Source organism: Ambystoma mexicanum, chromosome 3q, assembly GCF_040938575.1.
Source record: "Ambystoma mexicanum isolate Mex_15411 chromosome 3q, UKY_AmexF1_1, whole genome shotgun sequence".
NCBI lineage: Eukaryota > Metazoa > Chordata > Amphibia > Caudata > Ambystomatidae > Ambystoma > Ambystoma mexicanum.
Genome location: NC_090926.1, coordinates 648,113,674 through 648,136,937, shown reverse-complemented (window position 1 = coordinate 648,136,937; position 23,264 = coordinate 648,113,674). Strand labels below are relative to the sequence as shown.

At 46.9% G+C, this 23,264-nt stretch overlaps 1 protein-coding gene across 4 annotated transcripts in view; it reads right to left on the bottom strand.

The window, feature by feature from the left end:
• TBCD (tubulin folding cofactor D) overlaps window positions 1-23,264 on the bottom strand; it is a 2,839,019-nt gene that overhangs the window by 144,708 nt on the left and 2,671,047 nt on the right. For 3 of the 4 annotated variants that reach the window (XM_069654539.1, XM_069654540.1, XM_069654541.1), the window contains exons 33-34: window positions 22,245-22,403; window positions 13,614-13,752 (exon numbers count right to left, since the gene is read on the bottom strand). In XM_069654539.1, coding sequence (XP_069510640.1) covers window positions 13,614-13,752; window positions 22,245-22,403 — 298 coding nt within the window. The remainder of the gene's footprint in view (window positions 1-13,613; window positions 13,753-22,244; window positions 22,404-23,264) is intronic. The other variant, XM_069654542.1, reaches the window with a different exon arrangement.

Sequence of the window (23,264 nt, the reverse complement as noted above, 5' to 3'; positions counted from 1 at the left end):
AGTATTTACATCAACAAGAATTACAAGTAACCATGAGGCAACAACAGTAATAGTGCAAAGTTGGTAAGGAGAAGTAAGGAAAGGGGAACAATACATTATTACTTGAATTGAAAATGTGACATAGGTCAGCAATAAAGACAATAAAAAAGGGTTCTATGAGGCACATCATCAAAAGATCATTTGTGAATCTCTCTGAAAGGTGGCTGAGTGGCAGGAAGCGACCTGCAGAGCTCCAGTTTGGCCCAAAGGCATATCATGACGTAACAGGGAACCATAAATTAAGCAGGAGACCCCTTAAACAACAAGAAGGTGCCAGCGATGGGAAAATGCAGTGGAACCTTGGAGGAGACCTAGACGCGAGGAACCGAAGACGGACCAAAGAGGCACAGGGGGAAACCGTGTATCCGTGAGTGGGGTTTGGCAATTAGGAGCAAAGAGCAGAAACAGTGTTGAGACCAGAAATGCCCTAGACTACAGAATGGCAAAAGAAGGATAGGGAAGAGGGGGCTGAAGAGCACAGAAACAGGTGCTGGCAATAAGGACAAAAGGAGTACCAAGTAGGCCCCTCCTGACGCGGAAAAGAAGATGCAACGGAATGCCTGAAAACCCTGGGGTGCATGGGAGATCCACAAGGAAAATAGAGGGAGAGCCATTAGAGAGCGACCCACAAGATGGTGTAAGTCTAAGAAAACTGTGGTAAACAGTTGAGACAGCTGTGTGACCGTCCAAGGTATGACAAGCAACACTTTGCCCCCTGCCTACAAAAAAGGATTGTACAGTCTCCTGCGCTAGCAGAGTGGCAGGCGCTAGTGTAGGCTCCCTTTAATGGATCTTACTAACCCCAGCTATTTTCAATAGAGATCGTCAAGCATAAGTTAGCAAAGGGAGGGGAAGCCCACCTGAGCTAAATCTGAGTGCAGGAAAGAGGCCAGGGCCTGGTAAAGGAAGGAAAATACAAATCTATGCCAGGGTAGCACCTGGAAGTGACAGATCACTTTAAAAGGAGAAATTTCTTACTGTAATGTTGTTACTATGGATTCTTTTCCCACAAATTCCTTATCTGATAGATATCCTCAATCCTCATCCAGCTCTGCTGCTCGGAAAAACTTAAACAGGGGGTGTAGTGCACCACGAATCGGCCGTCAATCGTTGATCTGTCTAGCTCAATCGTCAGTTCCGGACGTGACGTTGAGTGTTGTATATATACCATGTCACTACACCCCATACCTCAGTTTTCCCTGTTTTTTCTCCCCAAGCTCGCCCGCAGCATAGGAAAACAGATAGAGAAAAAAGGCTAAAACATCCCATAAGAGGTTAACAACAATAAAGTTCCCATGGGAAGAAAAACCTTGTGGAAGATCCAACAATATGTAGCAAATATATATCTCTTTTTTTGTTATTGGTTGGAGAAAGAAAACATGAAAGACAGAAAACAGTCATCCTAGGACAAACTCCAGGTGTCAACCCACTAAAAAAGAGATGCGCGCCAACCGCCATACTTTCTGAGCACGGATGGATGGGCTTGGAGATGAGGAATATGCGGGAGAGGAATCCATGGAAAGAACATTACAGTAAGTAATTTCTCCTTCAATGGATTGCCTTTCTCCCGCAGATTCCTCATCTGATACCCCAAGCAGCGAGGCAAAGGAGGCGGGCAGAAAGTTATAGCAGATTTTAAAGCAATGCCCTCCCAAAACGTACATCAGCCCCACGGGCAACGTCTAGACTTTAGTGTGAAGTGAGGACCATGTTGCCACACGACAAATATCCCTAACCGGGACCCCCCTTTGTAAGGCAGTCAATGCCGAGACCCCTCTAGTCGAGCGCACCCTGATGCCAGAAGGCAGCTCCATGCCTAGATAAGCCCATTTCAATTGATCTCTGTGCTCCTCATCATCCTAATCAGGATCATATGGTCAATAGCGGGGAAAAGCCAGTAATCCATCGGTCAAGTCCACCTGCCCTTCCATTAAGAAATTCGCCTGTAACAAATATGGCTAAAAGTGGCACAGATGACATACCTGAAGGATATTGGCAATGGCTACCACTGTCTTTTAAATCTCACTTTGCAGAGTCTCGTAATTGACTGCATTCCTTACAACTGCTATACTCGTGGAATTCGAGAGGCCACTCCCATTTATTTGAGGTGGAGGGCCTAATAGAATACCTGACAATCTTCAAAATCGTAGCACTCCAAGAAACCTGGTTATCTTCAGAGATCCAACTGGACGATAGGAGCACTGTACATCAGGTAGCCACGAAGGGCCTCTTGGCCGTCCTAAAGGGGGATTGCTGATATCTGTCCAATCACCATGGATGATTGAAAAGCTCCCCCTGTCCACCCAACATATATTAGTTGCAAAACTAACTTGGCTATTGGAAGTCATAATAGTTATCAATGTATACAACCCTCCTAATATGGCCCACACAACAGAAAATGTGCGTACTGTAAATGCCGTATTAAAGATGTACAGCCATCTCCATCCAACCTGGCTATTAGGCAACCTGAATGCAAAAATCGGTGACCCATGTTGTATCTGCCCTGTTACTTGAGTTCACTAAGGAAGGGGCCTCTGGCCTAATGTCTGCGAGTCAAATCTTGTCCCAATTCAGTCTGCTTATGCAGAACATTCGTGAACATGTGTGTGAACGTAGGACCTATAAATCCGCCGGAGAACGGACTAATATAATACTACCTCGTAGGGTGGTTAATGATAACAAAATTAGAGAAGCAAAAAAGCGGCTCCGTCATGCAATTAGAATGGCAGTGAAGAATAATGATCCACCTCTATCTCTTCAAGCTGTTGCATGTCTCATTAAATCTCTTAAAATGGAATATCAAAAATGGGTTAAGCAACACAAAAGGGAAATCGAAATACACTTATGGAAAAAAATTGTGGCATTGTCAAATAACAACCAAGACATCTGGCACCTCCTTAGAAAACACAAAAAACGTGACTTGTCCATTAATTGTATATCTGAGGAAACATGGGCTTTATATATTAAAGAAACCTTGGGCAAAATTGAACAGCCCATTAATACTTTTCCTTTGCCAGATGCCACTTAGAAGTGTACATGATTTCATTTAGAAGTTGCGCCCAACAGCCTCTCTGAGAAAAGTTGAATTTATGAGTGTTCTCAATTACATTTAGAAACTGCGCCCAATAGCCTCTCTGAGAAAAGTTGAATCTAGAAGTGTACATGATTGCTTTCAGAAGTTGCGCCCATTAGCCTCTGTGAGAAAAGCTGAATCTAGAAGTGTTCTAAACTGCATTTAGAAACTGCGCCCAATAGCCTCTCTGAGAAAAGTTGAATCTAGAAGTGTACATGATTGCTTTTAGAAGTTGCGCCCAATAACCTCTCTAAGAAAAGTTGAATTTAGAAGCGTACATGATTGCTTTTAGAAGTTGCACCCAATAGCCTCTCTAAGAAAGTTGTATTAGAAGGTCCTAACTGCACCTAGATGTTTCTCGCAATCGTATCTTGAAACTGCGCCCAATAGCCTCTCTGAGAAAAGTTGAATTAGAAGTGTTCCTAACTGCACCTAGATGTTTCTCGCAATCGTATCTTGAAACTGCGCCCAATAGCCTCTCTGAGAAAAGTTGAATTAGAAGTGTTCCTAATTGCACCCTGAAGTTTCTCCCAATCGCATTTAAAAGTTGTGCCCAATAGCCTCTCTGGGAAAAGTTGAATTAGAAGTGTTCCTAACTGCATTTATAAACCGCGCCCATTAGCCTCTATGATAAGTGGAAATTAGAAGTCTACTTGACTGCACTTAGAACTTGCGCCCAATAGCCTGAAAAGTTGAATTTGAAGTAATCCCAATTACATCTAGAAGCTGCTCCCAACAGCTCTCTAAGAAAAGTTGCATTAGAAGTATTCCCAATTGTATCCAGAAAGCACCAAATAAGTCGTCGACCAGTTGAACCCGAAAGTCTCCCAAAAAGCGTTAATCATCAACCCTTGAACTACAATCAGAAACCCTCCTAAATCAACCCAAAGCTCGCACCGATCATGAGTGCAGGCACTCCCCCCACTCCTGTCAGAAACGACTCCCGTGGACCACCTCCATTCCCCGATCCGCCTTCCCTCCCGCCCCCCCTTCCCATATCAGCCCACCCTCGTCCGCAATCCCTGCCACCACCCTCTCCAAACACCAAGCCAGGGGTGCACGATGGCGAGCAACCCACCCCAAGACCACGCATCCCATAAACCCCACCGCCGACCTGCCAGCAGTGCCCACTGTGCCCACTCCCGCCCTCCTTACTATCATATCTAGCACACCCGACCCTCCATTCGCCCAACCCCCTCCTTGCCCCCATACCCCTACCACTTTCACCGGCCGACTGCACCATTTCCCATCCCTAAAAACTGCACGCCTTGCACTAGCAAGAACCGAAGCCGCTTCCCTCTCCCCCTCTGACCCCCCTACCCTCTCTCACACACCAGTTACAGCAAAGAAACTAAAGAGGAAACGTTCCTGGTCCCCCTCAACCTCTCAGCTCTCGTCGCCTCCCCTATCTCGACCCTGCACCTCTCTCCCACACTCTCCTCCTTCCCCCGTGGCCTCTCCTTTCCTGAAACCCCTCTCCCTCGATTTCTCCTCGACTGCAACTGAAACTCCCAAACGCCCACTCCCCTTCCTCAAATCCCCCACCACGAACCCGATCAACCTATCACAAGCAACCACCCAACCACGCCCGAAGCCTAAATACTTCTTTACTCGCCCACTTTTCCCTAGCATCACCAACCTTAACCCCCTCCCTCCAGCCTCTCCGCCCCCCCCACCCAAGCACCAAACCCAACCCTGCCTGCAGATGTAAACTGCATCCTTTTTAACGCGCGATCTGTAGCTAAAAACAGACACTGCATCTTTGACTTCCTCACCTCTGTCAAACCGGACCTAGTTTTCATCACTGAAACCTGGTTCTCTGATGACTTCGGCCCAATCGCTAATGAAGCCTTTCCACCCGACTATTGCCTCATCCCACTGAACCGTCCGTCCAGAGGAGGGGGGATAGCATTCGTCTTCAAATCTCACTTCCGTGCCACAATCATGGACAACCAAACCTCCATTCCATCCTGTGAATCGCTCCTCGTCAAACTATCCCTCTCCCCGTCGCTCTCACACAGCTTCCTAATAATCTACAGGCCTCCTGGCTACGATAGACATTTCGCAAACAACCTTTGTGACTCCATCGCCTCCCTCCAAATCAATCATCCCAACCTCACCCTCCTTGGAGACTTCAACATATGGCTCGACAACCCCACCAACCCTATGACCCACGCCCTGGTTGACGGTCTAGATGCAATTAACCTCCAACCCCACATAAACGGCCCGACTCACTTTAAAGGACACACTCTCGATGCCATCTTTAGCTCCAATACCCTCACCCCTATCATCTGGTCCGATCATTTTATTCTCTCGTTCACCATCCACTCTCCCAGCCCCCTTCCCATATGCACATCTGAGCCTCCGAACCTACGCAAGTGCTGGAAAAAACTAAAAATCACCCCAGACCTAGCCGAGGCACTCCTCCAGTCTCGACCACCTACCTACCGTCCCCACAACCATCTAACGCCTGAAGCCTTTGACTCATGGCTCAATGCATCGCTGACACGACTCACTCCCCTGTGCAAACCATCATCCCGCCTTGGCCCTTTTCCCAGATGGTTCACTCCTGAGTTAAAAACCACTAAACGGCATTACAAATACCTTGAACGCAATTGGCGGAAAGAGAAAACCCAAGAGAGCAAGACCACCTTGGCCCGACAATTGTATCAGTACAAGGCCGAAATCCGGAAAGCAAAAAAAGCCCACTACAACACCCGAATCCTAAACTCCAAAAACCCAAGCAAAGAACTCCACAAAATCATCTCAGAATTCACCAATCCAGCTTGTAACACAACCATCCCGACCCCGTCACAATCACTGTGTGATTCACTCTCCCTCCACTTTTACACCACGGCTATTGAAAGGACTAAAACTCTAAACACCAAATTGGCTCTCCTACAACCAACTGACACTCCGCCGCCCGCACCGGCCAGCCCCTCACCTGCGACCTCAACGCAACCAACGTTCGAATCCTTTAGTCCATTATCACCAGAGCAATTTCTCAAACTTCTATCTGCCCGCAAACTATCTGGATCGCCACTAGACCCTTGCCCAGCCAAAACTCTTAAAGGAATTTTTGCCTCCACCTGCGCAGGGGAGCACGCAAGATCTATCATAAACGACTCCCTCTCCTCCGGTATATTTCCCGAGACATTCAAAATGGTATACGTCAAACCTCTAATAAAAAAATCTTCGCTCGACCCTAACGACGTCAAAAACTACCGCCCAATCTCAAACACCAGGTTCCTTGCCAAACTCATTGACCGAACCGTCTACTCCCAACTAAATGCCTTTGTCGAAGCCAATAACCTCCTAGACCCCGCTCAATCAGGTTTCAGATCACGTCACGGAACCGAAACCACCCTAACGTCGATCTGGGACGACCTCAAAATGACAGCAGACGCCGCAGGATGCGCAGCACTAATCCTCCTTGACCTATCCGCTGCCTTTGACACGATCAATCACTCAATCCTCCTAGACCGCCTCCACTCCCTAGGAATCCGTGGAACCGCTCTTAAATGGATAGCCTCTTTCCTCAAAGACAGGCACCAAATAACTACACTCTCCAGCTTTACCTCCCAAGCTCGACCAGTCGACACGGGAGTCCCTCAAGGAGCATGTCTATCTGCCCTGCTGTTCAATCTCTACCTGATCACCCTCCCGCCAATAATTCGCTCACACAACATCATATGTTACAACTACGCCGACGACACCCAACTAATCTTAAAATTCCTGAACTCGAAACCCAACTCCCGACCCGACCTGGCAGCCTGCCTCCTTAACATTGACCGCTGGATGACCCAAAGCCACCTCCTGCTAAACCCCGCCAAAACAGAAATCATGGTGTGCGGCAACTCCGATCTTCTTCCGCACCCTCTTCCCTGGCCACCCGCCATGGGCAACTCACCGACACCCTCCAACACAGTGAAAAATCTTGGTTGCACCCTAGACTCCGGCCTAACACTCTCGCGCCAAGTCAATAATGTCTCAAAGTCCTGCCACTACCACCTTAAAACCCTCAGGCGCATCTTTCCATACCTCTCATTTCCGAACAGAGTCTCTGCCGTCCAATCAATCGTTATATCCAGACTGGACTACGGAAACCCCCTATACCTCGGAATCCATGCCTACCAGCTGAATAAACTCCAAAGAGCACAAAACGCGGCAGCCAAAATGCTGCTTGAGCTAGGTCCAAGAGACCACGTATCCCCAGCCCTCAAGACACTGCACTGGCTTCCAGTAGCCCGTAGGGTGGCTTTCAAAACCTTATGCCTCACCCATCGAGCACTGCACAAAACTGGACCTCAATATCTTCAAGAAAAACTAATACCATATCATCCCTCTCGCACCCTAAGATCAAGCTCAGCCGGCCTCCTAACTATTCCTAAGACAAACTCAATCAGGATAGGCGGAACATCATTCTCAGCCCAAGCTCCAACCCTGTGGAACTCGCTCCCACCCCACATCCGCCTAACTGAGGACTTAACGTCCTTCCGCAAACTACTGAAAACCTGGCTCTTCTCCTAAAACCAACCGGCTTCCAAACTAGCACCATCACACCGACCTATTGAGGGGAAGAGTGTCGAGGGCGGATGAATGTCGAGGGCGGATGAGTGTCGAGTGCGGATGAGTGTTGAGAACGAATGAGTGTTGAGAGCGGATGAGTGTTGAGAGCAGATGAGTGTTGAGAGCGGACGAGTGTTGAGGGCGGACGAGTGTTGAGGGCGGACGAGTGTTGAGGGCGGACGAGTGTTGAGGGCGGACGAGTGTTGAGGGCGGACGAGTGTTGAGGGCGGACGAGTGTTCAGGGCGGACGAGTGTTGAGGGCGGACGAGTGTTGAGGGCGGACGAGTGTTGAGGGCGGACGAGTGTTGAGGGCGGACGAGTGTTGAGGGCGGACGAGTGTTGAGGGCGGACGAGTGTTGAGGGCGGACGAGTGTTGAGGGCGGACGAGTGTTGAGGGCGAATGAGTGTTGAGGGCCCATGAGTGTTGAGGGCCCATGAGTGTTGAGGGCCCATGAGTGTTGAGGGCCCATGAGTGTTGAGGGCCCATGAGTGTTGAGGGCCCATGAGTGTTGAGGGCCCATGAGTGTTGAGGGCCCATGAGTGTTGAGGGCCCATGAGTGTTGAGGGCCCATGAGTGTTGAGGGCCCATGAGTGTTGAGGGCCCATGAGTGTTGAGGGCCCATGAGTATTGAGGGCGGATGAGTGTGGAGAGCGGCCGGATGTGGAGAGCGGCCGGATGTGGAGAGCGGCCGGATGTGGAGAGCGGCCGGATGTGGAGAGCGGCCGGATGTGGAGGGCGGCCGGATGTGGAGGGCGGCCGGGTGTGCAGGGCGGCCTGGTGTGGAGGGCGGCCGGGTGTAGTGAGTGAAGACATGTGTGGAGAGAAGACGTGTGTGGAGAGAAGACATGTGTGGAGAGAAGACGTGTGTGGAGAGAAGACGTGTGTGGCGAGAGGACGTGTTGTGGCGAGAGGACGCGTTGTGACGAGAGGACGTGTGTAGCGAGAAGACGTGTGTGGCGAGAGGACGTGGGTGGCGAGAGGACGTGGGTGGCGAGAGGACGTGTGTGGCGAGAGGACGTGGGTGGCGAGAGGACGTGGGTGGCGAGAGGACGTGGGTGGCGAGAGGACGTGGGTGGCAAAAGGACATGTGGTGGCAAAAAGACGTGTTGTGGCGAGAGGACGTGTTGTGGCGAGAGGACGTGTTGTGGCGAGAGGACGTGTGTGGCGTGAGGACGTGTGTGGCGAAACGACATGTGTAGCGAGAGGACGTGTGTGGCGAGAAGACGGGTGGAGGGCCGACGAATGTGCAGAACGGACGAATCGCTTAACTGCATGAAGTCCATATTATACCTAGAATGCATGGATCATACCTCATATCACACCCCACGCTTACTCTCTCCTTACACCACCACCCAACTAGAACACAGAGATACTATGACACCATTCGGTATAACTGTTCTCATATCAACATCTGACGCCGCTCACTCCATATCACTCTATGTAATCACTGCTGGTCTCGCACCCCCAGCCAGGCGTTCTCCTCAGGCCTTACGCTGCCACTCTCGGTCTGGATAATTCCTGCCAGATTCGAACACATACTCCTGACCTCTCAGCCACCACACCTACCGCTATGAAGCAGCTTCCACAGGAATTTTCCCACCAGCTGCACACATACCAGATGCGCACTCGCACCTATTGGACCCTCTCTCCTCCCTCTACTGACAAGAACTTCGGTTCCCAAGGGCGTTCAACATACCAGCGCCTTCAGACCATACCAATGGTATATAAGGCGCTATATAAGTGCAAAATAACATAACATAACATAACATAACATTGTAATGTATCCCTATCAGATATTGTTAATATCATAGACAAATTGAAAAATTCCCGAGCGGCAGGCCCCGATGGGGTCTGTAACCTTGTGATTAAAAAACAGCCATCTCTATGGGGTGCAGCGCTTCTGTTGCTATTTAAACATGTTGGTAAGTTGGGTGCTTTTCCTCCATCGTGGCAAACAAGCCATATCCTAACGGTCCACAAAAAAGGTTCCTGGGATAACCCGGGAAATTTTAGAATGCTAGCGATGCTCGATGTTTCCTCAAAGATCTTTAGTAAGGTTCTGCTCCAAGAGTTGAATGTATGGATTGCTGCATCTAACATCTTACCTTCAAATCAAATAGGTTTTCGTGACAAATCCAGTACTACGCATAACCTTTTGATATTAACATCAGCAATTGAGCATGCTTGGGCTAAACAGCATTTAGACGTTTATTGCGCCTATATAGAGTTCTCCGCTGCATTCGATACCGTAACATATTGTGGCAAAAACTAAACTCATGGGGTATTCCACAAGGACTTTTGCAGATGTTGATGAAGCTCCATACAGATACCTCGGTACAAATAAGACTCAACGCTGCTGGCAGGTTATCGAAAAATATGGCTACTTGTCGTGGGGTAAAACAAGGGCGTATGATAGCGGCAATCCTCTTCAACCTCTACCTGTCTGATATGATGAATGCCTTTAATATAACAAATGTGAATCCTGTGAAAGTAAATGGTGCGATAGTCGGATGGCTTGCCTATGCGGATGACCTGCTGATATTGGACTATACCCCAGCTGGTCTCCAGCATATGCTCGATTCACTGGTGGCTTTTTCTGCCGCCAATGGCTTAACCATAAATATTGACAAAAGCAAAATGATGGTCTTTTCCAAAAAACGAAGACCCAAGAGATATTTGTGGTATTTAGCGTCCAGAAAATTGGAACAATTTACATCATACAAATATCTTGGTATCATTGTGGACGAGAAACTTACATGGGAATCCCAATGGATAGCACTTCAGAATCGGTGTCTTGTGTCAACAAATGCCTTGAGTGCTTTTATTGGCCGAAATGGTGGCTACTCTGCCATTTCGGTAGTAAATATCTACTTGGCTAAAATACGGTCAATGATTTTATATGCAGCTGAGATATGGGGTCACTCATTTGCAAAACGCATGGTAATATTTGAGGCTAAACTTTTGAGGAAGCTTTTACCACACAATCTGAGTGTGGAATACCTGTACATAGAGTTCGCCATTAAAGGTATTTGGTGTGCCTACACATGCCAATGTGTGCTGACCTACGGAAATGCAGTCACCCTTGTAAACGATACGATTATTGTGCCTTACCTCCAAGCATATCTTTGGTTAGAAGGAAATATGCTTGTTGTACTCTTGGCATCTTACAAAGAACATATAATAAATAGCTGCCTGGGAGCACTCCTGGAATGTTAACCATCTCTGTGCAAAAAAGGGTCATAAAAAAGAAAGTGTTTGAGTTTTGGAATGAGCAAAATGTAATCATTGTTGCCTCAAAGTCTAATAGTGGTCCATTTCTTGAAGAGTATCTAATGAAAACAATGCCCCCTAAATACATCGTCGCATATCCTAGCACTAGCACTTTTCGTACCTACCTCCTAATGAAATTTAATATGACGGAAGCGCTAGCAACTAAAGGCGATATCACTGGTATCCCACATGAAATGAGGAAATGTCGCCAATGTGGCAATAATGTTTCTGAGTCACTTTATCATTTAATCATGAATTGTGAAAGTCTAACTATGATTAGAACCAAATCTTTTAAATCGTTTAACAATGCTATTGATATGACACATACTACTGAATTATGGATGTCTTTTATGAGAGGTAATGACACCAATTTAATATATTATTTTGTTATTTTTTATGTTAAGATTGTGGAGATTTTAAAATGTATTGAATGATGTATTTTAATGTGTAGTGGATGTTATATTTTTAGAATCGTGAGATTTTAGCTTGTATCGATTATTTTTGTATATGTTTGTATGTCCTTGTGTTATACAAAGCCTTTTGGCTAAAAGTATATCTAATCAATATACCTCAACAAACCTACTGCTTAACTTTCACCCTGTGTCTCTCCTTCCAAACTACTCTAAAGTGCTTGAAAGGGTTGTGTTCAACCGTTTTACCAATTTCCTAGACATCTTCAACCGTTGCAGCCCCCTACAACAGGTTTCTGCTCCGGTCAATCCATGGAAACTGCTTTCATGAATGTCTCCAACTTCATCGCCTCTGCTAAGCACTCCAATCTATCCTCTATCCTAATTCTCCATGATCTGTCTTCTGCCTTTGATACAATAGATCACTCTGATGTCCTCAATACCCTCTCTCTTCTTGGCATTCACAATCGAGCCCTTGCCTGGATTGAATCGTACCTCACACCTCGCCAACTTTCTGTCTCCTGAAGCAGCACCTCTCAACTCACTCTTAACTGTTGGCGTTCCACAAGGTTCTGTCTTGGGTCTGCTACTCTTTACACTCTACACCTATGCTCTTAGGGCACCAATCTCCTCCTTTGGTTTTTCTCGTATCAAATTATCTTCTCTTTTCCTGAGCTCATCTGATCTCTATCAAAACTTCCAACAGCCATTAAATATTGGATGGCTTCACACTCTCTTATGTTACCTAACACTCTCCCCTTCTTTTCTTCAGCTCGAAACATTGGCGTCATCTATGACCCGTCAAACACTTTCTCTACTTTCATCTCCAAAACTGGAACAGCAGCTTCGCTTCAACTTTCAAAATATTAGCAAAACCAGGCGCCTCCTTCCTTTCAAGACCGCCAAGCATCTCTTAACCACTCTTGTCTTCTCTAAACTGGACTACTGTGCCAGAAACCTCTCTGGTCTTCCAAACTGTTCTTTCTGTCCTCTCGACAAAATCATTAACTTCGCTACCAGGACTCTCTTTGAACTCCCTCACTTCACACCTACTTCCTCGTGCCGTCACCAGGCTGGATGGCTGACGATGCAAGACAGGGCTAGATTTTAATGTCTTCTCCTGGTTCACAAATCTATCCAGTGTAAGGTACCACTGTATAATCTATCCTCCTCTATTCAACTCTACAAGCCTTCTCGTAATCTCTGCTCTGCCTCCTCGACTACCTTGTGGCTCCTCGCCCTACCTGTGCTTCCTCTCGCTTTGCTCTTTCTCTCTTCTTGCTCCACTGGCGTGGAATTATCTTCCCCCCCGACATCTAAGAAACAGTCCACACAAATTTGTTTGAAACCAAACTAAAAGCCCACCTCCTCGCCTCCGAGTTACCCTCTTAACCTACCTCTCATCTGCCTGCCAGCTAACATTCTTCCCTCTCCTCTAAACTGCCTCTGTCCCTCACTTCCTCTGCATCCACTCTAGCACTTCACCCATCAGGATCACATCCCAAGCACAGATGGCCGTAGGGCATACCTGCACTTAAAAATATCCAATGTTGGTTGTCCTTAATCTATGTATGTCCACTTATGCATGGTCACCGGTGAATGTTCCCTTTACTCACCTCCACAACTCTCCTCCACAACCTGGTCAGACTGTCCCGCAAGCTCACGCCATTTTAGGAAGCTCACTGCTTTCCATCAAATCTAATTTCTTATCTATTGTACATTATTTTGTGATCAAAAGAGCAGTGTTCCCTCCTGTATATAAATAAATAAAAAAATTAAAAAAAAATATCTTGGCGCTGCAGTCCTGGCAGTGCTTACAACCCAAAGGAATAGGGACCGGCATAGTGGCGCAGACAGAATTTCTTCAAAGACGTTCTGATAAAACAGCATGATAGGAACCGGAGTAAAGAGGCATAGTGCATACTGTATGTATGGGGCCCAAAGTCATGCCAAACGAAAAACAGCACAGGAGCCGAAGAAGGTGTTAGTCAAGCAGCTCTACTCCAACTGTCTGGATTCTCCAAGGACAGCTGGTGCTGGAGGATATCTATCCAGATGAGGAATCTGCAATCCACTGAAATGAACATTTGAATGCATAAACATATGTAAATGCTTATATTTAACATTTTTAAAAAGAGGTAAGCAGTTACTAAAATATTACCCATCATGCCAATGGATGTGCACAACCTGATCCAAGTGTAAATAGCACATGAGCCTGATCACAAAAGGAGTTCCTGATTGTTACTCTTACCGTTGATTCAGTTAATCCACCCACAGACACAGTGATGCCTAGAAGAACATGGTATCGAAATGCTGACAAACCCAATAACTGTGTGATCCGAGGGAAGGCTTGAGATGCTGCATTCCAGTTCAAGTCCTTTGCCTCTGCCCTGTGAGAAAAACAAAAAGACCATGTGAAGCACTCTTGATTTATTACTGGTCAGAAAACCATGCAAGGACAAAAGGTGCCATTACAATTGCCACATGAGCCAAAAGGCTCAGAAAGAAGTAAACATTTGAGTAATATACAAACTTGCAGCAATTATCTTATTGACGGATAGGATCTTAATCCCAAGGACTTCTATTTTTTTCCAAACTTTATGCACAGTACTGAGCTTGAAATCATCCATTAGGGGGTCATAGCAGAAAGGGCATGACAGGACCCATGTCCGCCATTGGCACTGAATGTGATACTGCTGGTATATTCTTGTAACCACATCTACTTTAGTTACTTTGTTACTTTTTAAACAGGAAGAAGGGAAAAAAATGATTGCCATGAAAACAGCACTAGACAAGTTGTGAGCAGTAACTGTATTCAAATTAGATGAGGAATTGTGGGATTGATGAGAAATCTATTGGAGAAAGATTGTTTCAATCAGAACACATTGCTCACCTTCAGTAATGTTTTTTCAGATGGATTAGTGCTACATCCAACAGAATCGTCAATTTAGAAATATCATACAGGCACAAACCTGGCCTCAGAAAGCTGGTCAGCCAACTAGGAGCAAATTGCAGATCCACCCATGTCTCCGGATGTCACATGGTGGATGGTATTTATGAGGCTGGTTATACCCCATGACCACAGTATTGCCCAGGGATGCTCACAACGAGACCTGCCACAAGCCACACACATTTTGTAGTAAGAGGGAGGTGTAGGGGAGATGAGAAATCTTGGGAGGAAAATATTATCCATCAAAAATAAAATTACCAAAGGTAAGTAATTTCTTTTTCTAATAGATTACTTCACACCCCACAGATTAACCATTTTAGAAAGACTCCTAAAACAGAAAAGAACCTGGAGGTGAGAGGAAAGCAAGGAAACAGACTAACACTAGAAACAACTGGATCAAAGCACGATCAAAGTTGCCCATTAAAGTAAAGGCTAAAATGTGAGATGAATGTGTGCAAGGATGCCTTGCTGCTGGTAAAAATGTCTCCTTTCCGCCCGTTTTCAGTGCTATTAGCGCAGCGCTAATTGCACTGACGCGAATAGCGCCAAGAAACCCCCATTGGGTACAATGGACCCAATGGGAATAGGGATTTGCCTTCCCACCACAACTCGGGAACTGACGCAAATTGCGCCGGACGAAGATGTGGTAACGTTAATAGCGTTGGGCAGTATCCGGGGGAATTAGAGGTGAGATACTGTCCAACCCCTGATGAGGCCCATGATCCTTTAACTTGTCTGACCGCTTAATGTTCTTTCTTTTCTTCTTTCCTTTCCCCAGCAGACCTTCAGATAGGCACTATTAAGGGATACCTGTACATAGTTAGTCTTTAAGGAGGTCTCCAGAGCGAGGCTCCCTTTTTGCTATCCTCTCTGTTATGCAGTTTTTGAGAGGGTTAAGTAAAACGTTTGCACCCCAACGGTTAGTTCTTTATATATCTTATGCCTGCGCCATTTAAGTCATTGCATTTGTGCCCATTAAGGTTGCTCACCCTTGAAGTGATTTCCCTGGTCCCCTTGTTGCCACCATTTCTGCGCAGTGGGCCTGTGACCTCCAGGTTCTTTCTATCAAGCTGCCTTACCTTGTCTTCTCCAAGGAAAAGGTGACTTTGATGGTCAGGCCGTCTCGAAGTTGTGAGACTTTCATCTTTCCCAGAAGATCCATATTCCCATCTTCTTTACTTTGGGTCATCCATCGAAGGTGGAGGAGAGTTTTCATCATCTGGACCCCAAGAGGGTGCTCAGTTACTATTGCTCTCCGACGAGGCATTTCAGCAAGGACCCTGAACTGCTGGTCGGCTTTGACCCCCGACCCCACGCTAGCCACCGAATTAACGCCATCCACGCCTTGGGGCTCGACACCAAAAAGGTGGCAAAGCCGGATAAAGGCTGCCTCCCACGGCAGCCATTGTCTGTCAGAGCAATCGGCGGCACTGGGAAGTACAGGCTGAAAAGAGGGGATCCTTCTTTCCTCTCTACACACCCTTCCCCAGAAGGGCTTGTGGTGCAAACTGCCACAATATCCACCAGACCCACGGCATCCACGTCAAAACCCCGCCCCACCCCCCCCGGATAGGGAGGGAAAGAAGTTAGACGCTTTCGCCAAGAACGTTTTCACTTCCGGCAGTATGGCACTCAAGGCCACAAACATAGCTTGCCGGTTCGTAAAATATTCTTACGGTTTGTGGAAAGCTGTGGAGCATGCAGCAGAATACATCCCTGTGGGTGCTATGCGGGGCCGATTTGTACAGCTGGTGGAGGATGGGAAGGAGTTAGACAAGCAGTCATTGCCGACGGGCCTGGACTTTGCAGACTGCATTGGCTGCTCAATGGGGTCAGCTGTAGTTATGAGGAGGCAATCCTATTTAAAAACCTCTGGGTTCTCCCCAAATGTTCAAAACCGCTTTCTGGACATGCTTTTTGAAGGGAGATATGCTCTTTGGACAAAAGGTGGATGACTTTTCAGAAAAATGCAAACGGTCTAATATTGTCGCCAAGTCAATAGGCCTAGCTGCTCAGCCCGCCAAACCTGCTTTCAGCTTTGCCTCAAGGGGCAGAGGCAATAGGTGCTACATACCCTGTGGCAAATAAAGCGCAGCTCCCGCAAGCCAGGGAGGGGCAGAGGAGTTTCTGGTGTCCCGAAAGGGGCAGATGGGCTTCGAGAGGCCAACAGACAGCAGCAGCGGCGGGGGGCAGCCACGCCCTCTAAGCCGCTTTGATTTCCCCTCCCACGATTTACCAGTTGGTGGACGGTTGGCAGGGCATTGGCCCCAGTGAAAGGAGGTCACCTCCTATGCCTGGGCCCTGCAAACAATTAGTGGGGGTTATTGTCTGCCCTTCTTGAGAAAGTCACCGGACAGACCCCGACATCCCCCAATCCAACCGGGACAGGAGCTCCAGGAAGAACCATGAGCCCTGTTGTCAAAGGTTGCCGATGAAGAGGTACCTCCCGAACAGAGGGTCAGGCTGGTATTCCCAGTATTTTCTGGTGCCCAAGAAGGGAGGAGGTCTCTGCCCCATTCTGGACCTCAGGGCCTTGAACAAATTCCTGAGGAAAGACAAATTCAGGACTGTGACGTTGAGAGAGATTCTCCATGCTCTCGAACTTCAGGATTGGCTGGTGTAAACAGACCTACAGGACGCCTATTTCCATGTTCCGATACACCAAAAGTACAAGACATTCCTAGGGTTCCTCATAGAGGACAAGCACTATTAGTTAAAAGTGCTTTCCTTTGGATTGACCTCTGCTCCAAGGGTCTTCACCAAGCTCATGGCGGTAGTTGCGGCTTACTTCAGGAGATCCGGGGTCCACATATTTCATTACCTGGACGACTGGCTGATCTGGTGGAAGTCAGCATAGCAAGTTTTGTCTTATTTGGAGGACACCTGCCTGCTATTGAACATGCTGGGCTTCTCCCTGAACTTGAAGTCCCATTTGACACCAGTTCAAAGGCTCCAGTTCATCCGAGCAGTCCTAGACACTCGGATAGGGAAGGCGAGAGCCAAAAGCATAGAGTAGATGGTACATTTGTTCTGGAACCACGCCACTTTACCAGCAGCTTCCTTCCTCCGCCTCTTAGGTCACATAGCCTCCTGTATTTTTCTAATGCCAGAGGCCAGGCTGCGCACAAGATCCCTCCAGTGGCTCTCACGGGATCAATGGTCTCAGCATCTGGGAGCGCTCACAGATCCTCTCCATGTTTCCAACCACATGGTCCTCGACCTAGGCTGGTGGGACAACCTCAGCAACCTTATGGCGTAGTCTGGATGGTCAGTGATGCATCTCTGAAGGGATGAGGCGCTCACTGCGGGGTCGTTCATGACAGAAGCCAAGTGGTACATCAACAGACTAGAGTTGCGAGCCATTAGGCTAGCCCTGAGGGCTTTCGCCCCGTTCTCGAGGGGAAGCATGTCCTCATTCTGACGGACAACACAGTGGCCATGTACCACCTGGACATATAAGGTGGCGTGCACTCCTGTCCCCTTTTCACAGAGGCAATGTTACTGTGGTTCTGGTTGCTAGACAACAGAATCTCTGTCTCAGCAGTTCATCTGGCGAGGAAAGAGAATGGTTTGGCGGATGCTCTGCGCAGGCAGAGCACAGTCTCACACGAATGGGGAGTGTGTCGGGAAGTCCTGGAAGAGACCGTCTCTCTCTGGGGTACCCCAGCAGTGGATCTGTTCGCCACGGAATACAACAGGAAATGCAAACAATTTTGCTTGAGGGAATTCCCAGTGAACAGCGCACTGGGGGACGTGTTTCTGGTGGACTGGATCTTCCCTCTCCACTACGCCTTCCTCCGAATCCCATTGTTCCTTGGTTTATTAGGAGGTTAAAGAGATTTTGAGCAAACATGATAGTGATCACCCCAGACTGGGCGAGGAGAACGTGGTACTCCGATCTCTTGGATCTGACCATCTGTCTATCTCACCAGTTTCATCAGCAGCAGGAACTCCTCACCCAGTCGGAAACTCGATGCTTCACCGACTCCGATTTCCCACAACTTACTTGCGTGGCTCAAGGGGATGAGGTATGATGACTGGGAGTTGAGGAGGTAATTGAGGTGTTGCTGGATGCACGCAGACCTTCTACGAGATCTCTGTATGCCTGCAGGTGGTGTAGATTTGAGGCGTTGTGCAGGGAAAGTGAGATCAACCCTATCTCTTGCCCCACCACTACATTGAAGGAGTTCCTACTGTCACTGGCCTCAGCAGGCATTGAGGTTATCACAGTCAAAGGATATTTGTTGGCCTTGTCTGTGTTCAAAAGGTCCCCGGATCAGACCTCTTTCTTCACTATTTCTGGTCATGGCCCAATTCCTGAAGGGCCTTCTCAATAAGTTTCCACCAACCCCCTTTGTTGCTCCAGATTGGGACCTTTATCTGGTTTTTATTTATTTTTGTATTTGTAAAGCGCCTAGCATCCCGGAGGCATCGAGGCGCTGTTTCAAGAATGTGACTTAGTTACAGGAAGTGGGGTTAATGCACATGTTACATTAGTCAATACAAGGTTACAGTAGTCCAGTGCCTTACATGTTGGCATGACGAGCAGGGACAAATGGAGAATACATACATGTAGTACAGTCCATTGTGGCAGTTTACACGAACAGCATGGTTTTTATTGCTTTTCTGAAGACTGTGTGGGATTCAATGTCTCTGATAGAGGGAAGTAGCAGGGAGTTAGACCGATTTGAAGGCAGCTCCATTTGAGCCTATTCATTGAGCCTCTGTTTTACTCTCCATCACACCCCTCGAAAGAGGAGCGAGCAGTTTCACTGTGTTGACCCTAAAAGAGCCTTGATCTTTTACATTGCTCGTACATCTGAGTTCCGGAAGATTGACCAGTTGTTCGTAGCACATTCTCTATCTCGCAAGGGTCTCGCCATAACAAAACAAACCATTTCACGTTGGATTATTTTGTGTATATCGGAGTGTTACCAGTAGGTAGGCAAAGAACTTCCACCAGGTATCCGGGCGCATTCAACCAGAGGTGTTTCAGCCTCCACAGCCCTACAGAGTGGGGTTCCAGTTAGGGACATTTGCTGTGCGACCACATGGTCTTGCCTACATATGTTCACCATGCACCATGCTTTGGATGTTGCCCGCAGAGCTGATGCACGCTTTGCTAGGGCACTTCTGTAGAATCTACTGGTTTAATATTTTCTCCCCTCCTCCTTCAGCCTAACTGTGTGGGGAGTTCATCAAGATGAGGAATCTGTGGGAGAAAAGCAATCCATTGAAGGAGAAATTACTAGCTGTAATGATCTTTCAATGGATTCTTCTCCAGAAGAGAGTAAACCTCTTGCAGGAGCAGTGGGACTGGAACAGGATTTGGTCAGGCCAGAGGGGGGTAATCTAGAGGGGCTTTAAAAATGGGAAGCAGTAACCCTGGGAGACTACCTGAAGCACCGATGCGTCCAGAGTAATGGTGCACCATTCTTGAAAATGGTGAGACAAATGCAACTCAACCGGTGTAGTGTGGCAACAGTCCTTAAAGAGGTTTTGCGGCAGGAGCCGCACTGGAGAGGACACACACGTAGGTGGTCTGTGTCTTACATCCTCTACCTCTGGAAGGTCAAGTGAAACATCTTTGACCTTGATGGGCGGCAGGCTGTTTGCCTTTTTTGTCATTGATTGTAATAACAAAAAGGTTTGCCCTTCCATTAAGTGGAAGGTTGAGCAAGCTGCCTTATGACTGCAACTAAGGACTTTGCTGCAGCCTTGGACGCCTGTAATTTTTCAAGGCTGTCGTCTTCCTTTTGTCAAAAGAGATGTGTGCCATCAAAGGGCATGTCAAGCAGCTTTGCTTGGACATCCTGCGCAAAACCCCCAACTTTCTGAGCTAGGCGAATCTTTGCATGACAAAACTCACTGCCATAGATCTGCCGTCACAATCGGCTGTGTCGAGTCCTGAATGCAGGGATTGGCGCATTGATCCTTTCCATCCTTCACTATGTTGAGGAACCATTCTTCATTTCACCGTCCGGGATGTGCACAGATGCCTCAGCTACAACACATCAAAGGGTATGCGTACTTTGCGACACTGCACATGAAGCTTTAACCACCTTAAGTGCCATACTGCCAGAGGCAAAAACCTTTATTGCTAAAGCGTTGTAACACTTGTCATCCGTGACAGGGGGTACAAATGGATAAACGCTTGCCTTGTTTCACACAGTCGCAGTCTGCACTTCCAGACTATCATGTGCTTGATGTCTGGTTAGGAATTCTGGATCTGATAAGGCGGTCTGTACATTTTGGGAAAATCATTGTGGACTGCTGGCCCCTTGCAGGGAGTCTTCCATAGCTCCATGAGGGGATTTTTGATGGCATTATGAAAGGGAAGGTCTATGATGTCAGTCAAGTCACATTCCGTTAGGTCAACTGGTGGGGGACCCCAACCTAAAGTATCCATTACCTTAGTCGTCATACCCCTTTTCGCTACATTAGTGTAGGCTTTAGGATCTCCCAGTGTAAATTCCACCTCAGGAGAGGTGTCCAAGCCACTTGCATTGTGCAGGGCCAATGCTAAATAAGAGAGCTTCTTTTCCTCTTCCTGAAACGCCTCATGATGTCGAGTAAGGCTGAGGGTTCAAACCCAAAGGGAACTGAGTTTGTCATGCTCATCAAAAATTACCTGACAACAGGACATAAAATCCCTTGTAGATTTTGGAGTGAATCTACTCAAGAGACAGTTGACTGTCTTCGATGGACTCTTCTTTGACGTCATTTGTGCTGATGGAACGCTGAAGAATGCATCAGCCGCAGATGGCGTCGACAGTCCTCGAACCGAGGATTTCACCAGTCTTGGGCTCTTAAGCGCACAAATTGGTTGGTGAGTTGAGTTCCTACCAGCCTTGTCGGTCGCATTGAGCTCAATGATGGTCTTCCCGGAGGAAGAGATAATAGGCGGACCCTGCTTTCTCGAAGCCCTGCATAATTTGGTTGCAAAACTCTTCCCACTTCTCTGCCGAGGTGGATTTAGACAGGAAGCATACCTGTCTTCCTGGTGATGAGTCCATTGATGAATGCCTCCTCCTTTTCTTTTTCTTTGACAAGGAAGAATAATGATGGGAGTCGCTCCTCGAGTGGGATCTTTTACAGTGTTTGTTTCAACCTTTTTCTCCTTCAGAGCAACCTATCAGCCGCAGAGCTCTTTTCTTTGGATCAGACTTTCGATGGTATCATACTTGGGGACTTCAAAGATGAGCGACCTAAGGCCAATTTGGAGGATCTGTCCTTTAAGGCTTTTGGTGTCATAACCTGACACGTGCCGCAATCTGCCACAACATGGCCGCTACCGATGCACCACAGACAAACCCTTTGAGGATCGGTGAGTGACATTTTTGTGCCGCAATTACAGCATTTATTTTAAACCAGAGGGTTTCGGAGTAGACATTTTAACAAAATCTACAAAAATTCTATAGAATTTGTGAAGAAAAACACAGTGTCAGAAGATTTCTCTGAGGCATAGTTCCCAAAGTAGAGTGGCGAGTATGCGGAAAAAAGGAACTGAGGTCACAGGACGCCAAGAGCGCTATTTGTACCCGCATCAACGTCCCATTCGGTCACAAAGAGGACGATTCGACGTCCATCACGCCAGTGCGTATGACGCCCCGTGCAGGGAAAATGTTGCAGAGAGCTGCAAAGCATGAGAATAAATATCTAAGATGAAGAATCTTTGGGAGGACACAATCCATTAAAAATGCACATTTGTTATGAATTTCTATTTCCATTATTTTGGCATTGAGTTATTTACTGCAAACATGTTATATTGTGGAATGCTTTCTTCTGCGTGCCAATCCCAATAATCCATATTCCACTTCAACAAACTATTTAACTGTGAGCCAGAAGCTGATGGCATAACGGACAAAAGAGCGATCACATGATACTACTTAACAAGGTATTGCAATATTTTAGGCAGCACATCTACTTTACCTTGGAAATATTTTCTGCAACTCTTCTCTGTGGGGTATATGAGGAACCGGAGGACTGTCATAGTGCAACAGTTTCAAAAACACATATCCTGCATGAGCACGGAAGCGATCGATTTTCTCACCAGATTGTTGGGCTAGGCAACACATCATGCGCTTACAGCTACAGATCGAAGACATGGAAATAATTTAGTCAGAGCTTTGGAGACAAAACATGTCAACAGTAATAAACCAAACACTTTAGCCAACACAGGGTTTAATTTGCATGAAGATATTTGTATCAATATGAAAATGGGCATTTTGTGTTCCTTGTTTTTTTCAAAAGGCTTGCCAAACAATCAGTTTTGCAGAAAAACCTGGGATGATAACATAACAACCATTATATAGAAGCATATTTACAAATGTTGTTTTTGCAGCACAATCTAAAAAGTAAACTACTCCCATGCAGTGTTTAATTACTTAAACTTCCTCCTACCCCCTTGACCCCCAGTAATGTTACTTCTGATATATTGGATTATTCCTCCCACAGGTGCCTCTTCCTTTGAAATTCACATTTGATGCAGTCATCTCCGGAAACGTTTTCTTCAGCTACCAGGTCGTGTACAGATGGATCCAGTCATATACTCAAAATCGCCAGTGCATTTCCTTAGTTCTGATTTTTTACCTTGGCAATAGCACGGAACCATAGAACTGCCTTTACAAAAATGTCAAGGTTTATTGCAAAAAGTCCAATATGAGAGCTTTTCATTTTATGAATCAGATCAGAAATCAATGGGGACTCTGTGTGAGAAATATCCATATCCATCAGAACATTACTAGGGATAAGTAATTTGTTCTTCTAATGGCTACATTCCCAACAAAGATTTCTCATATTTTGGTGAACATATAAAGCTATGTCCAAACTGAATGGAGAGGGGGAAAAAAGGACAGGAAAGAATCTATAACAGGAACCTTTGCAAGACGGAACTGCACATCTTCCCCAGCTAAAGAATCCAGAAAATAATGAATGTTGAAAATGAGGAGG